The sequence below is a fragment of the Parasteatoda tepidariorum genome, chromosome 10, assembly GCF_982258835.1.
Source record: "Parasteatoda tepidariorum strain Cologne lab strain chromosome 10, Ptep-v5.0, whole genome shotgun sequence".
Taxonomy (NCBI): Eukaryota; Metazoa; Arthropoda; class Arachnida; order Araneae; family Theridiidae; genus Parasteatoda; species Parasteatoda tepidariorum.
The window spans coordinates 85,479,228-85,496,215 of NC_141764.1; the positions used below are offsets into that span (position 1 = coordinate 85,479,228).

A 16,988-nucleotide genomic window follows, 5' to 3' on the forward strand; every position below is an offset into this window, starting at 1 on the left:
TTATAACTGTAAAAGCTTGAAAATTGTGTGTCACATTTCTCAATATGCTTTTAAATAATTGTTTTGGGTTAGTAATGGTCTACAATTATTTATTTAATACAATACTGTTGTTATAATTGTAAAAGAGAGAGCTTGAAAATTTTGTATCGCATTTCTCAATATGCTTTTAAATAATTGTTTTGGGTTAGTTATGGTTTAATTATTCATTTAATGAAATACTGTTGCAATTTAATATAATATAATTTAATTGTATACTATAATATAATGTAATTGTAAGCATTTAATATAATATAATTGTAAAAGAGATAGCTTGAAAATTTTGTGTCGCATTTCTCAATGTGCCTTTAAATAATTGTTTTGGATTAATTATGGTCTAATTATTCATTTAATATAATACTGTTGTTATAATTGTAAAAGAGAGAGAGAGCTTGAAACTTTTGTGTCGCATTTCTCAATATGCTTTTAAAAAAAATTTTTGGGTTAGTTATGGTCTAATTATTTGTTTAAATATAAATACAATTATACATCATTATAAGTAAACGTCATTATAAAGTGATATAATAATTACATCATTATAAGTAAACGTCATTATAAATTGCTCTTAATAGTTTTGAGGGTGGTACGAATTAGGTACCAGGTTTCTTAAATTGTACAGCTTACAGACTTTGCGAAAGCAATTAAATTTCAATACTCTCTGCGCAAATATTATTACTGAAAAATGATATAAAAAGCTGAATAAGTACGTTTTATTATTAAATCTTGCAAATGAGTTATTTGAGACTAATCACAAATTAAATGTGAAAATAGTACGATTTAAGCAAGCTCCTTATAAAGTGAAGATTTCTAAAAATTAGTAAATGGTACTTTCTTTGCAAAGCAAATTTTGATTAAATTTGTATATATTAATCACTTATTTCTAATACTAAATTTCTAAACAATTTCCTCTAGGTTTTTTAGTATAATATTTGATCAAGTCATTGGTTGTTGTTGGTAGCTAATACTTATCATTATCTGAAATTCAATCATATCTTCATTATTATTAGGATGCATTTTTACAGTTTATTAAACAGTTTTCTTAGAAAAGAAAAGTTTTATTTGAGCTGGTTAATTTTAAGAAAAATATTACTAACAGAATTATATAATTTTTAAATGCATGTAAGATATATTTAAAAATATCTCTTTTGTTTTTAGTGTATCATATTTGGTCTAGTTATTGGCGTAGCATTTTCCTGTTGGATAGGTTACGGATCTGTATACAGTGGTTATGTTTTTCCTTCGCTTCCTCTAAGATCTGATGGTTGTAATAACATTTCCTCTGCAATAAGTGGAGGTTTTACTATTGAAGATGCAGTAAGAAATGAAAGTATATCATTGAGTGTTAATGATATGAATAGGTTCGTAAACTATTCCTTTAATCTCTTTTACTTAACCAAACTTTGAGTATTTATTGCTACAAACTACGAATTACATAGTTGCCATCTTTTAAGAGGGGTTGGTTACTGGTTACTGATGAACAAAATTTCTTTTGTTTTTTATTGCATAAGATTCTTTTGTGAATCTTAAATATTTTCGCATCTCTGTTTTCAACATTTGTAATTTATTTCTCGCCATACAAACTATCGTTTTTTTATGCAATGTAAATAATATATTCCTAGCCAGGACTTTTTTGAATTCAACCTAGTGAATACTAAGCAAAACCTCTGCTCAATTAGGTAGCAGTTGAAAAGAAAAAGGCGGTAATACATTGCAGTTTACGATGCAATACGTTAAGGTCTTAAGTGTTATTTTCAAAAGAGCAAACAAGTGTATAAATATGCATATAAACCTCTAGGTTCTTTATAAACTTGTACATTCAGAATAGAAATAAATTGAACAAAAAATATCATTTTGAAAACAAATCTTTAGCTTTTTGAACAAAAAATTAATTCTAGATTTCACACCTGAGTTAGATAAGATCAAGTACTTGTATAAAATGCTAAAAAAATTATACTTATATAACTTGTACAAAGTGTTACGCCAGTATACTTCATAAGGGTATAAAAAACAAATAGTAAAATCATTTATGTGATTAAAAAATATTAAAATTTTGTGAGCACTTTTTAGATTCTCGGCTTCATTTTCAAGATTATTTTATACATTTTTTAGTTATTAATTACGTGGTAATTTTAAAGAGTTTTTCGAGACCAAAATCATCTATTAAAACAGCGAGAGGTGTAGAATGCTTAGGGGATAGAGCGTTCGATTTCCAATGATGTGAATTGGGTTCGAATTCCAGCTATGGCTGGTCGATACGAATTCCACACCCAGCTCCCACCGACCACATTGCTGTCATAAAATATCCTCCATGGTGGAGATCATGGATTAGAGTCTCCATGTAATGCAGGTTAGTTCGATCAAACATTTCACCGGGAATGCAGATATTCCCTCAATCCTGCAGTTCCATTGTCTTCTGGATAGGATTAAAATATACAAGGCTACGGAATTGAACATTGGTAGAAGTAAACTCAAAATCTGGTCACCTGTTCAACGACGGTTATGAAATAAAATTAAATTAAAACAGCGGTTCCCAATTTTTTCTTGGCTATGGAATCCTAGGTCATCGTCGGTCATTTGACTTAACATCCGACTTCACAATAAAACACTTGTAAAAACAATTAGCACTTGTAAAAATATTAACTAATAAGACTAGTAATTGTTTTTCATGAAATTTTTCATCATTTCAATAGTCTTGAAATTATGTTTGATGTCTGGCAGTTGAATACGGGGGGGGGGGGGCTTGGAGCCATATCTTGTTTAGTTGTAAATTTGGTTTATACATGAAATGAAAATAATATTGGCTAGTTAATAAGCTGAGATTGATGTTAAATGAATAATAAGCTGAAAATAATGCTAAATGAATAATCTGAAAATAATATTAAATGAATAATAAACAGAAAATAATGTTAAATTGATAATAAGCTGAAAATAATATTAAATAGATATGTTGAAAATAACATTAAAAAAAGCTGAGTTATGGTTTCTTTGAAATGAAAACCAAAAAAAAAATGAAGCATGAAACGTAAATTATTAGAGTTTACAGTTGAAAAAATTATAACTTATAATGAGAAAGATCCTAAGAGAATCAATTTTCCTTTTTTTCTGATTTATTTTATTATGAATTGAAATGTTCGACGGGAAATGTTAATGCAAAATTCTATAAATGTTTATCTTATTTATTCTTCATATAATACATTGGAATTAGAAAAATATATACATATTTATATTATTAAATTTTGCTATTTCATTCTTCGTCGGTATTTTACTAAAAATATTCATAAAAATAACCATAATACTAAATAAATAATTAACTATTTATCAGATCAAATTCTAATTACAGGTTGCAAAATTCTTCAAAGTAGCTAGTTAAAAAAAAGTTTCTCTTCTTAGTTCAAAAAGAAAAAGTTCCAACTAGGCTTCTGCGGAGCATCTTCTGGGAACTACTGTAATTAAAGAATAGTTTGATTTCTCTAAAAAAATTGTTCACAGAATTATAAAAAAAAAATGGCAGATGTGGAACTATACATCTAACACATTATTTTTACTGTACAACGCTACTATTTCTACTTTACAATTAGCTTAAAATATACCGTAATATTTTTTAAACTTAAAAAAGATCATTAACATAAACGTAAATATTTATTATAGGAAATAAATTTCTGACTTAATCAATGCTAGTGCGTTGCATATATATTCCTGTTGCAGCTTTACTTTGCATTTTTGTAGCTTAATATTGAGCATATTTTTTTCTTTGTATTTTGCAGTGACATATTCTTTTTGTACAAAATATCATTTACATGGTTTTCAACTCTGGGATGTATTGTCACACTTGTTTGTATTATATTTGCTACACTAATCACAGGTAATTAATTCTAATATTTTGTTTTGTATATTTTATTTACTGTTATATTTATATTTTAGAAATGAGCTTAACTCCTTGATGCAGAATTTATATAAATGATATTTTTCATACTTTGTTTATTATTCTGCATTAATTTAGCTCATAATTACTGAAAACTATTATATTTTGCATTTCAATAATTTATGGTTATGAAATACAGTATGAAACATTGGTGTCTTTTTTTAAAAAAAGGCGTAAAGGTCTTCAAACATGGCCCACTTCAACACAATAACTTTTCAAATTTGCAGTTATTTAGATCTAGAATTTACGAAATTAATTATTAATAAATTTTTGAATATCAATGAATTGTTTTTCAAACTACTATTTTTGGATTTTATATTTTAGTACAAATATAATCCCGATAATCAATCATATTTTTTATTTACTATTAGACTGTTTTTTATAGTTAAAATGTATCAAAATATATTTTTGCTTGTAAGTAGAGCATCTGAAAATATATATACACTGCTTTACAATTGCTGAGTAACTGAAGTTTTTCAGAACAATTAATAATAGTCATTGATTGAAGAAATAAAACTAAGTAAATATTTAGAGTAGACAATGGGCATTTATTATTATGCAAAATGGCACAAATATTATCACATCGAAAATAAAGAACATTAAATTTGAAAATATGCTTCTTAGTCGGCTTCTAAACAGTCACAAATAATGGGTCTTCTTGTCAGAAAACAGGTATGAATATTTAAGTATGATGTATGACCTTGGACACTAATGCACACTAATGCATGTATTTATGCTATCCACTAAATTATTGGGTTGTCCTTAAATGATATCGTCTAATTCCCCTCTCAATGCAGTTATCAATTCATACACAGTTCAGAGAGGCAGTAGTTTTTGTGAAGCACGCCTTCCAAGAGCATCCCAGATAGATCCTATAAGATGCTGGTCGGGGGAGTACGCAGGCCATAGCATATGGTCAGTACCATCAATTTATAGTGTGTCTCTTACCTCAGCTCTCCTATGTGTCCGCGCATTGTTGCTTATAAACTGACATCCTGGACCTACCACACCCCTAAGATGACGAAAATGATCCAGAATCATCGCTCTTCAATACCGCTGGGATGTAGCACTACCTCGCTCAAAAGTGTGAAGCTGTTTTCTGTCATAGTGCATGATGCCTGCCCACACCAGTACGCATGGGTCACACCAATCACGCTCATGAGCATACTATTGTGCATAATGTAACACTCTTTCCGTCTCCTCTTCACACGTACTGGTGGCCAGAATCCCTTTTCACAGTGAAACTGGATTCGTCGTCGGAGAATATTACTCTCGGCCATTGTTGGTGACCCCAACCAATACGATTCCTCAAACCAGCGTAATCTTTCTCAACGATGGAATGGTTGAAGCGAGATGCATCGAACAGGCTTCTGTGCATATAAGCCAACTTGATTGAATCGCCGTGAGTTTGCTCTGTCAGAAACCTGTGTACCGGTATTGGTTGTAAGATCTGCAGCTATCTAAATTAGGAGTGACATTTCTGTTCCTTCTTGCATCTAGGGATACACATCGATCCTCTTGTGGTGTGGTGTTCTTAACACGACCACTAGTATAGGGCATAGCATTTCCAGGTTCACCGGTCTTTTTTAATCACGAGATTACACTTTTAGACACTGACATTACTGTGGCCACATTGGTGACATTTTAACGTGCTTCCAGACGTCCAATTGCTTGTCCTCGATCGTAAGCTCTCAAATGAAGTCTTGCTGATATTTTGCACTTAATTATTGTAACACCACCTTCAATTTGACAGAAATAAGTGCAACAACCTATGGCGCTATATTGGTTAAACACCTAACGGCATGAGTTTTCAAATGAATGATGGGCTTGTATACACTGCCCTTCATATAGTTTACGGGTCCTGCGCTTGATTTTATGGTTATTGGTGGGCTGTTGCGACTGTTACTTTGCATAAATCAGTTGTTCCTTAGCACTTGTTTAACAGTGTGCATATAAGCAGGGGTCTGTCCAGACATTTTGTGAAAGGTCCGTTTTTCGTGAAATTGTGAAAAAATTACTCACATTCTTTCAACCAGAGTCCGCTTTTATGAATTTGTGCAAATAGGGTCCGTTATTGCAAAAAAAAAAACTTTTTCAAGGAGTTTTTAAATTATTAAGACATACAAGATTATCTTCAACACTGTAAAATTATAATTAAAAAAATTAAATTTTAAAAAATAAACAGCAATTGCTGCTTCATAATTAGAGATGCAACATACAAATATTTGGTATTTAACCTATACTGCTGAACGCAGAATATTCATTTTGGACGAATAATGGAAGAATCGTCTGCCGAAGACAAGACTTAATTCGTTTACATCCATCTTTCTTGTTTTCTGCCCTGGAAAGGGTTTATTCGATTAAAAAAATAATAATGAAGATAAACAAATTTGTGAAGGGGCCGATTAAAAGAAAAATCATTTTGTGAAGGGTCCGTTTTTAAGTTAAAATATTTTGTGAAGGGTCCGTTTTTATGAAAAGATATTTTGTGAAGGGTCTGTTAGCGGACCCAAATTTCTTCTAAACAAACCCCTGATAAGGGACAATGGTGTCCTTTCTGGATCAAAGGGTTAAAGACTGGATGAATTGAAAGTAAAAAACAAGTATATATAAAACTATAATAGGTACTAAACGCAGTGTTTCATAATTTAGAAAAAACTATTTCTTTTAAAATTTAAAAATGAATTTAAAACAATTACTTTATTCTGAAACTTTCAATACTTTTTAAATATTCTTCAAATTATTCGAGACATATTAAAACTTTACAACTTTAACTTAAGTATTGAAAAAAATCTTTTCAGAAGCGCAAAATTTCATAAGTATTTTGAGTAAATTAAATTTATAAAAGCTAGCAGAAATGATAAACAGAAGTATTAACTTTCCTTACATACATTTTATAAAAAAAATTACTATTAAATTTAAAATCGTATATATATATATATATATATAAATATATATATATATATATATATATATATATATATATATATATATATATATATATATATATATATATATATATATATATATATATATATATATATATATATATATATATATATATATATATATATATATATATATATATATATATATATACATATATATACACAGTGAGACCTGTTTTTGTGCGGTCCTTTTTTATGCGATTCTGTTTTTGTGCGATTGGTTTTATGCGATTTTATTTTTGTGCGATTTTTTTTGTGCGAATTATTTTTATGCGGTATATGAATCTTAACGGCGTTAGCACCAGTTTAATGTTTCCTATCAATGTGCATATGCATGTTGTGGACGATCTCTGATTACGTAGTCTTCTTGACAACGATGTATCTGAACTTCGCGATGCTCTGCTTATTTACTTTCATTAGTTCATTTATTATCGTCAACTCCATTTTCTCTTCTGTTTAAAATTTATTCTGCGCTAAACAAGTTGAAGTAAATCAGTAAAAAATCGTTTGCTGTGTAAAAATACTCAGTATTTTAAAATTAAACCGTTATTTTTATTTTGTTAACTCTCGTCTGCGTGTATCTCAAATATTTTACGCTTCGTATTCAGAGTTTTATACACGATTCATTAGATTAAGGATTCATTTTATAGTGAGATTAAAGGTAAAAAAATTAATTACTTTTGTTTCTATTTATATGTAGTTTTTCTGATTTTTATTTTATTTTATCTGATCACTGACTTTATGGTACCAAAAAACAAATCAATTGAAATCCTATCTTCAAGCGATTTTCAACCAATTCATTCCAAGAAGATGCGCGTTTTGGATTACGACGAGTAGCAGCAAACTATTTAATGTATAATTTGAAAACTTCTGCATGTATATGTGCAATGAGGAATTAAATATTTTTTAAAATTTCTTTAGGTCTAATTTAATTATTTAATTTTATTGAAAGCATTCTCTTATCTATTTCATAAATCATTGATGTATTTTCTAAGTCCGACTTTTTTTATGCGGTCCCTATCAACCGCATAAAAAAAGTTTTTGGTGGTATATAGAACAAACTTGTTTATTACATATCAGAATTTATAAAATTTTCGAATTTTTTTTTGTGCGATTTCTTTTATGCGGTCCCTATCCACCGCACAAAAAAAGGTTTTACTGTATATATATATATATATATATATATATATATGTATATATATATATATATATGTATATATATATATATATATATATATATATATATATATATATATATATATATATATATATATATATATATATATATATATTGATATTGCCTATTTCAGAATTTCCTGGGATGCATAAAATAAGTTATTATTAGAGATTTTAAATTAATTGAAAAAAGTGAAACATTTTAAAATCCATATACCGAACAGTATTCAGTTTCATCATATTCAAAATCTGGAGCATTTTTAATATCTTATTTAGAAAATAAATAAGTTATTGGCTTTTGTTACGTTACATATTTTTGAAAGTTGAACGAATAATTTTATTTTATTAAAAAAAGATTTTATTTATTCTTTTATGAGATCCACGTTCAGTAATCTCAGTATAAATAAATATTGCTCTTCTGACTATTGTTCTGAATTAAAAATAAGCCTTAGAAGAAATAAAGAAAACTTTGCACGTTTCTAAAGTTTCCCAGCAGATTGAAACGTGAGATAAGTATTTTTTTCTTTTTCTGGAAAATGCATCGATAATGAGAATCTTCTAATGTCTAGATTATCTTAGCGTTGTTGAAAGTAGAATAATGGATGCTCAAGCCCAATAAAAAGCTCAAGTGCTTTGCAGATTAAAAATGAAGTTTGTAAGTTATGGGTAAAAGGGAATTTTATTATTTTAAAGCCATTTTATTTCTTAATAACCGACGTATGCCGTGGTATTTTTATCAGTTTCACTTACTAAAAATGCTAAATTTTAAAAATTAACCATTTATTTATTCAAAAATTGATGAGATAAAAGCATAAGCAGGTGATATTCAAGGAGTTTTTTCAACTTTTATTAATGGAAAGCTCGAATATTCTGAAAGCATTTATGCCAAATAATTACAGCTTATTCCTAAAAATTCCATTATTGTTATGAAAAGTCATTTTTTCAAGCTGATTTTATTTTCTTGTGTTCCGTATTTTTCTGGATTTGATATTTTCAGTATATACTCGGTGTTCCGTAACTGCCAACTTCATTACATGTTTATAGTAACCTTGTCAAAAACAAAGACAATAAAGTACACTAGGATAAAGAATTAATACTTAAGGTTAGATAGAAAACCCAATTGAAGTCAACAAATCACTACTGAGGAAGGCAAGTGCCCGCAATATCAGACTATTTAATTGCAAAGCAGAATTACGACACTTTTATTCGAAACACTTTTAAGTTTCAACCATTAGTCATACTGGCTTTGATGTTTTGTACACAAGACTTCCTCAGCAGTGATTTTTAAAATTTAGACAGTGTTTTTTTCTTGCTTTACTATTGCTTTGCGATTGCTTATCCTTTGCTGTATCTTTTTTTAACCGATTTCTTTACAAAGATTCTAAAAGTTTATGTTAATGGTAAGGCCGACCGGCCTGTGTAGGGGTCAGGGAACTGCCCTTGCAAAAGAAAGGTTCTTGGTTCGAATCCCGGGCAAGGCATGGATGTTCTTTCATTCTCTGTGCTATCTGTCCTTACTGTGGGGGCAGCGTTGAACCAACTATTATGGTGTTCTTGGAAAAGTGACCAACAAATCTGCTCCTCAGATGCCTGTATGACGTAGATAATTCCCCAGGCGGGCATTGGAAAAAAATATTAATGGTGCATATAATGGTTAGTATTTGCTTTTACAAAACACCTTGCATAAGCACATACTGATACTAGCAGTATTATTTTTTTTTACCAAACAGGTTTAGTTTTACAGTCCATACTAATAAATTTTAAGGTAAAAATATCTGTCGGTCAAATGTCAAATAAGCTTTGAAATTTTGGAACAAGTTAAAACTATGAGAATCAGCTCATAATTCAACACAACAAATAAATAAAAAAATATCTAAATAGTAATTTTTTCTTAATTATTCGTGAATAATACTGACAAGTTTTGTTTTTAATACATTTTCTTTGCCACTTTACAATTTAATACAATAGATGTAATAAAACCAAGAAAGCTCTTTCAATCAATCTGTAAGGACAGGCTTGCCTTAAAATATCTGAATAATAACTGAAATTGTAGACACCGTGTTGTACTCTTTTCCTCAAACCATTTTTGTTCGCAATGTCTCCTACTAAATTTTTAAAATTCGATTTCTCAGGAGCTACATAACCGATTTAGCTCACATTTTGTATTTTGCCATGTAAAATTAAACATTTTAAAATGACGTAAGACATTATATACCTTACAATTAAAAAAAATGTCTACTGTTATTACATAAAATAATAAAAAATAATTAATATTAACTATAATTTATTTTTTCCATGGAATTATCTTTCTATAAATGAATTTCACAATTGTATGCAATCATTTTTCAATTCGATTAAAAGTTTTGCGAGATATGGCGAAATACGCAGAAAGTGAGATTAACATTAAGGGGTCCGAACTTTGGATAGCTCTCCTGATAGCGGGTATTTCCCAGATAGCGGGTACCCGCTTTATTTTGAAGGTCAGAAATCTGAATCCGTTGAAAAAAAAAGGTATGTTTATTTAGAGAAACTGTGTTTTCGTGTCTGATTTAAATCAGACTCGTCAGACTGATTTAAATCAGACTCGTAATTCGTTACTTAAAATATCGTCTGATCTAATTCATTAGATCCTATCATTAGACCAAAAGTTATTCAGGGTGGCTCGTTATTTTTTGGCACACTGTACGCTTTGCTTGCAATTGTTGTTGCATGGAGTGCTAAATTTTATTAATTTAGTGTGCTATCTTGATTAGTTTTTCAATTGTTTTTGTATTTTTTTTGGAACATTTTGTGGGATGTTACGGAATTTCTCAATGAAATCTGGAAAATAAGAAAAATGTTCCTAAATCTGAATAATGTTTTACAATCACTTTAATATTAGAAGACAGCTTATGAGATTCATCTTGGACAGAGGTTCCCAATTAGTTTCGGCCACGGAACCCTAAATAGTCAACCTTTTTTCCTGCGGAATCCCGATTTAATAAAAAATAAAGTTTATTAAGGTTATAACGTATAAAAATTATTTCTTAAATATTTATTTAAAGGAATAAACATTTTTCATCGTTTTACGATTAATAATCTTAAATAAGGTTTTATTTCCGATAATTAAATTTGCAGTTCTTGTGCTATATCTAGACTAGTTATGAATTTGTTTTTAGTGTGAATGCATGAAAGAATGAAATAAAACGAATTGTAGATTACTGCGAGATGAAAAGCGTTGTTAAAAATTTCTATTAAGAAAATATATTTCTTTATTAATGAATTATTTAATTTTGATTTAAAAACCGCGATAGGAAATACTAATGCAATATCTTTCTTTCCATAATTCGCTCAATACATTGTTATTAGAAAGATTATATTTTCTTCTGAAAATGCCCTTTCCATTTCATTATCCCTTTTACTTGAAATAATTTCATAAAGTCAACCAGAAAATTAATTAAATTACGAATTATTAGTTTTATCTAAATATAATAAAAGGTTCCAAAGCTCATCACTGGTTTAAAAAAGTTCTAATTCGTGAAACCTTTTTCACACTTCTACGGAACCCTAGAGTTCCGTGTATGAGTGAACCATTTGGGAACTATTGACTCAGAATAAATTTTAACTTTTTTACTTAACGCAAATCAATTTAAGGAAAAATAAAATTAACTAAAGCACTTTTAATAAACGAAGGTGAAGTCTTTTTCAAAATTGATGATAAAAATAATTTGTCTTTTAATTCCACGCTGTAGTCTATCTGAAAATAATTATAATTTAAAAGACAATAAAATGGAACTAATAATAAGACAGTTAATTAAAAAACCTGTGGTTTTGATGATTATTATTTAGCTACATAAGTTTAAATTTGATGTCCAGTGCGCGCATAATGGTCTGAAAGGAAAAATGCTAATCCAGCTGGAAGAAAGTAGTTAATTTTGGGATTGATAAAAATGACTGCAAATAATGTTACCCCATTATTGAATAATCCTTCATCCTTGTTGTTGAATCATGAATGAGTAATTTACGGAGAAAAAAAAAGAACTAGACATGTAATGAGTCAAGTATTTTCTGCTTGATGTAATTTAATCAATCTTTTAGAATGGCAATTGATGTCATCTATTACTAAAACTGACTAAAATAAGTTTAAATGAAGAGATTATAAAAATGTTTTCGAAGTTTTCTTTTCATTCTTAGAATTGTGTGAAAAAGTTTTATGCAAAAAATAAAGTTGTGATTTTTAAATGTTATTTTTCTTGCTTTAAGAAAATTTCAAAAAAGTTTGCTTTACGTGCAAAGTTTTTTTCTTATATTCAGGTGATTTTCATATCAAATGTTCATAAGCAATAGTGAGTAATTTATGGTTTTGATATTTATTTTGTTGATTGTTTATTAACTGCACACTATCTAAAGCTCGTGATTTATCACGTACGTGCTTTAAAAGCTAAAATATTTTCAAAAAACTAATGATTTGATATATTTGAAAACTTAAAAATGAACTTCCTTTTGAAAAAAAAATTGGATGACTGCAATGTAGAAAAACACTTCTTTAAAAGAGAAGCACATTTTATTGCAAAATTATGTGAAATCATTGAAATAATCAATCGAATTCCTGAACCCTTCAGATAGAAAGTTATTTTAAGCAACATATATAATCTATCTATTCATTTCTTTTATGTGTTTATGTGGCACCTAAAACCCTCTATTTAAATTGTTAACTCTATTGTTATCTAATTCATTTCGTAAGGTAGTGTTAAACAATAATTTAAATATTGTAGAAAAGTCAGTGAAATGTTAGGTATTTCTTTGGAATATTTAAAGCAATTATATAGGCCGGAATAGTCTGGTTGGTAAGGCGTTGGGCCCATGTCCAAGAGGTCGTGAGTTCGGTACTCGCCAGCCGAAGGGGTGTAGTTAATGATACACGCCTGATGCACGTTAAATCGTTAATCGCGTCACAAAGTCGTCCATGTTACCATAACAAATCAAACTTCTGGGGGTACTGAATTGGATATTGATCGTTTTTTGGTTCAGATCAAAACTATGACCTGTGAGTGAATGAATGGATCAATGAATAGGTCTGCCTTATGAGCGGGCTGTGACGTGTGCGTGTGGCTGAAGTCGCATTCTTGGCCATAGATGGCCCTCTGCCTTAAATTCGCTTGGTTTCATCAAACAGGCTTGCTAGATGGGCTACAACAATAACAGAACATCACCAACTGAATAACAACAGAAACTGAATAATTTTGTATTTTTTATAACAATAAAATCTTAGGGACGTATTGAATAAATGTATGATATACAGTGTGCTCTGAAATGACAATCCTTTTTAGTATCTTTGTTAAAATTAAAATGAAAAGGTCAACATATTACAGATAAAATATTGCTTAAGCGGTGTAAAAGAAACAAAAATGTAACCCAAATCTTATAAATCACTACTGAGGATGTTTGAAAAGAGCAAAACCTATTTGATTACCGGAAAATCTAGACGTTTCGAAGGGTTAAATTGCGATCCCTAATATGGCGGACTTTCTTAGATTATTTTTGATTGGTTCTTCACGTTCCAGGAGTTTGAGGATGTGATCTCAAATGTTCTAATTAATCACTGCAGACTAAATGATATTTTAAGCCGCGACACAAAAACGTACCTTCTCTGAATAAACGATGCCTTTTTTTTTTAAGATTTGTGATCCCAAAAATATAGGGGGACCCACAAAATTCTTTGAAGTATGGTCCCAATAATTTGTTCAGGAGAGAAGTCCCAAGTTTCGGGCTCTTTAATGCTAATATTACGTTTAGCGTATTTCTCCATAACTTTTAAAACAAATCTTAAAAATTTTGCACACAATTATAAAATTCGTTTATCCAATGATAATTTCAGGGAAAAAATAACTTATAGTAAATATTTATTATTTTATTGAATGATAGTCGAAAGAAATTGAGTTTAAGGTATGTTCATCCTTTTAAAGTATGTAATTTTACATAGAGCAAAATACAAAATTTGAGCAGAATCAGTCGAATAGTTCGTGAGAAATAAGGGGTTCAAACTCTGGACCGCTCTCCTGACCAAACTATTGGAACTGGATCATAGTTCCCTGATTGCGGCTAGCCCCTTTATTTCGGGGGTGAGAAATAAAATGATTTAAAAAAAGGTATGTTTTTTCAATGAAGTTATGTTTTTGTATCTGTTTTAGTAATTTAAAATATCGTAAGCACTAAATAATTAGCATATTTGAGGTCTACCATTAAAATTGAGTCTTAGATCGAAAAGATCCAATCACTAGATCAATAGTTATTCAGGGTAGTCCTTTTTTTCTCTTTTATTTGCTCACTGTACAATATTTTTACTTTAATTTTAGAAGGTTTGGAGAAATACGAGAATGATGGAACATATTGTATAAGTTTTAATTATTGTAAACAAAATGTGTGTAATAGTGTTTTGAATTGTAATTTTATTTCGGTTATTGAACGTTATAACATATTCAATTTTGCTGGAAATTTCTCGTTCTTTGATGAACTTTTAGCGTACTGTTCTAAAGAAGCTATGAATTTCACACAATTGCTTATTAGTGATTCGAAAAGCTAGTTTGATACTCTGGTGTTAAAAAAAGGAATGTCTTTTGAATGTAAAAAGATTGTGGCGTAATTACCACTACGATTATTAAGCATCAATTCACTAATACATAAGACATGCTAACTTGATTGAATCGTGAGGTACCTTTCGATAGATGAAAGTTGGCATTGTCTAGTGGTCTTGTCCCAACATTGGTGACTTGCGGAAGTGATAAGATCACGCTTACTTCGATGGATGGTTCACGTTGACTTTCTAATTGTGACTGCGTCATCGTCCTCCTCACGCTGTTGCTTCTCAGTCTCATTTACACACGACTGGTTTCTGCTCACATTCGACTGCTAATAACAACACAGGAGTGATCACACACACAACCATGAGCTTAATATAGATCTCATAGCTAAAGCTCAAAACGCGGTCACCTTAATCCAGCTCTCTCGGTCTTTCACAAATACAGCAACTAGTGGTATCCGTTCATCGAATTCTATCCCTTATAAAATTCTGGTGGGGAGTATTGTGGCGTAACTACCACCACAATTATTAAACATCAATTCAATAGTATATAAAACATGCTAACTTGATTCAATCTTGAGGTATCTTTTGATAGATGAAAATTGGCATTGTTTAAATGTCTTTCCCCACTAGATAATGATATCAAAAGATCAGTGATGAATGAACAGATATGAAAAAATAAATCATAGCTTAAAAATAAAAAAAAAATGATGAAAAAATAAAAATATAAATAAAGTTGGTTGAAGGGACTGGTATTAATTGCTGATTGATTAATTGAATTTTTGATACAATGGCAAAAATTGGCTTGACATGAGTCAATTATTTAGTATCATTATAAACAATAGCTTGTTTTTAGAAACTAATTGTAATTAAACAATTTATAGAATAGTTTTATTCTTAAAAAATCGATAATGACATATTATGCGATTCCGAACAGCAATTACGAGCTTGTAAGGGTGGTAGGGCGCATCAGAAAGATAGAGAATTGCATAGAAACCCATGGCTGCGACAGAACTTCCTTATTATAGACTAGTTGCTCGTGCACTTTTGAATAGGTAGTTTCATTTGTACAAATTATCTTAATTTTGTGTAATTGCTAAATTTTCTAAAAATTATAGCAAAAGTTTTACCACTTTTAGCTTAGTTGATTGATTTTGTGACTAAATAGTTACCACTAAATTGATAATTATATTATTAAATTATGAAATTACTATTATGCTCACAAATGTGATTAGAACACTAAGAGTTCTAAGTAAAATTTGAAATATGATCTTTTTTTTCTTCTTTTTTCCAATGCCCACCTGGAAAATGACCTAGGTCATACAAGTATATGAAGGGCAGATTTGTTGGCCACTCTTTCAGGGGCACCATATTATGTGGGCCAACGTTGCTCCCACAGTAAACAGAGAAGGAAAGACTTGCCCGGGATTCGAACCCAGAACCTTTCTGATGTAAGGACAGTTCCCTAATCCCTACACAGGCCGGTCTGCTAAAAATGCAATCTATAACGGGTGTTTTGTTTTTTAAACTTCATGTATATATTTCTGTAATTTGGCGTGACTAGTACAGAACTCGTCAATAACGTGTGTTTTGTTTTTGAATTGCTTGTATATGTTTCTGTAATATAGTGTGACATGTGACAACATGGAGTTAGTGAGCCGCGATGGCTCAGGGGATAGAGTGTTCGCTTTCCAATGAGGTGAACCGGGTTCAAATCCCCAGCAATGGCTGGTCGAAACGAATCCGCATCTGGCATCCCACCACAGTGCTGACGTGAAATATCCTTAGTGGTTGACGGATCATGGGTTAGAGTCCCTTTGCCGTCAGGCTAACCGTGGGAGGTTCTTGTGGTCTTCCTCTCCATTTACCGCAAGTGCGGGTTACTTCCATCAAAAAGTACTTAACGAAGGCAAATTCCACCCAATACTTGATCCTGGAGTTCCCTTGTCTTCTGGATTGGGTTCAAAATTACAGGGCTACGAATTTGAGCATTAGTAATCGTAAACCCAAAAAAATTGGGTCGGCTGTTCAACAACGGTTACTAAAAAAAATATGGAGTTGGTGAAGTGTCACTCTTAGGGGAAAAGAAATTTGGAAGAAAAGTCAAAGATATTGAAAAAATGTAACATCATTTACGGACGGTCCATTTTCTTAAATATGATGAGTTTTATGTTATATTTTATTCATTTATTTATTTATTTCACTTTTAGGTTGGAAAACAAATGTAATACCATCTGATTCATTGTGTTTAAGTCCTGTCACAAAGCTATGGAAGAGAAAGTCGAGATCTGAAAATGAAGAAGCTCAAGACTTGAAAGAAATTACTGAATAAAATATTTTTCAGTTT

At 30.1% G+C, this 16,988-nt stretch overlaps 1 protein-coding gene across 1 annotated transcript in view; it reads left to right on the forward strand.

Moving 5' to 3' along the window:
* The window catches only part of LOC107448601 (putative sodium-dependent multivitamin transporter), a 45,486-nt gene extending 28,498 nt beyond the window's left edge, over positions 1–16,988 (forward strand). Inside the window, exons 9-11 of the mRNA XM_043048909.3 lie at positions 1,192–1,394; positions 3,801–3,898; positions 16,852–16,988. Of these exons, the coding sequence (XP_042904843.2) occupies positions 1,192–1,394; positions 3,801–3,898; positions 16,852–16,973 (423 nt within the window). The 3' untranslated portion in view covers positions 16,974–16,988. The remainder of the gene's footprint in view (positions 1–1,191; positions 1,395–3,800; positions 3,899–16,851) is intronic.